The 940-nt window shown below is 32.3% G+C and overlaps 1 protein-coding gene across 1 annotated transcript in view; it reads left to right on the top strand.

Annotated features, from left to right (window-relative positions):
- LOC115998886 (protein transport protein SEC13 homolog B-like) overlaps positions 1-737 on the top strand; it is a 5,105-nt gene extending 4,368 nt beyond the window's left edge. Inside the window, exon 2 of the mRNA XM_031238558.1 lies at positions 685-737. Coding sequence (XP_031094418.1) covers positions 685-737 — 53 coding nt within the window. The remainder of the gene's footprint in view (positions 1-684) is intronic.
- Positions 738-940: the final 203 nt, after the last annotated feature.

The raw sequence follows: 940 nt of genomic DNA, 5'->3' as shown, positions 1-940 counted from the left end.
ATTGCGTCAGAAAGAAGAAAGAGAGTTGTGTATGTTGGGCGCACAACAAATGCCCACTAGGCGGGTGCTCGTTATTTCTCTTGTCAGATTCACTTTCACACCCTTTTTTGATTTGATTTTTTTTTCCTTTTTCTATTTTTTATATATTTCTCCTCTCATATTATCTTTCCTAAGTACACTTACAAAAACTCCTGAAACATCACAAAAAAAAACACTACTATTACGGATGCTCTTCTCATCTCTTATTTTCTCTCCACTTCTTATCCCATTTTCTTTCTTTTTGTGAGTCTACTAATTTAAACTCCTACACATCATCTATTGTTTTATTCACTTTTCTATAATTAATAATTTCAACTCTATAATTATAATTTCGATGTTAAATACAAATTTTAAATAACAAAATAAAAATTTTGAAAAAATACTATATGTATAATTAATAAAATTAAAAATTTTAAAATAAATTTTATTATAAAAATTTACAAAATAAAATAACAAATAAAAAAAGGAAATCAAGCCGGCTTGATTTCAGTTACTCCGTATGAAATTCGGGTTCCCTGACCCGAGCCAATCACAACAAACCGGTAATACAATTCACAACTTTCTCTAACAGCCCTTAGAATGAGCGCTTAGCAGTCAACTCTCCATTCTCATGTACACTACCTGTTTCCGGCATTCTCTTAGCAGCCTATACCTCTGATCCGATCTGCCATTCAGATCACATTCTCCCTAACCGGTAAGCTCTATGTCTTGAAATCTCTGTTTGTAATTTGTTTGTATGTTGGCTTTTATATACTCGTAGGCGGTAGGCACAGTTTAATCGCAGAGTTCTTTTCTCCGCCTTTTTGTTGATTACGATTGAATCTTTGCTTGCGGAGACGCAGTGAGAAATTCCAGATCTATATCAAATGCATTGAAGATTTCGTGTTTTTTTTTTTTTTTT

The sequence above is a fragment of the Ipomoea triloba genome, chromosome 12, assembly GCF_003576645.1.
Source record: "Ipomoea triloba cultivar NCNSP0323 chromosome 12, ASM357664v1".
Lineage (NCBI taxonomy): Eukaryota > Viridiplantae > Streptophyta > Magnoliopsida > Solanales > Convolvulaceae > Ipomoea > Ipomoea triloba.
This window is presented reverse-complemented; position numbering and strand designations above follow the sequence as displayed.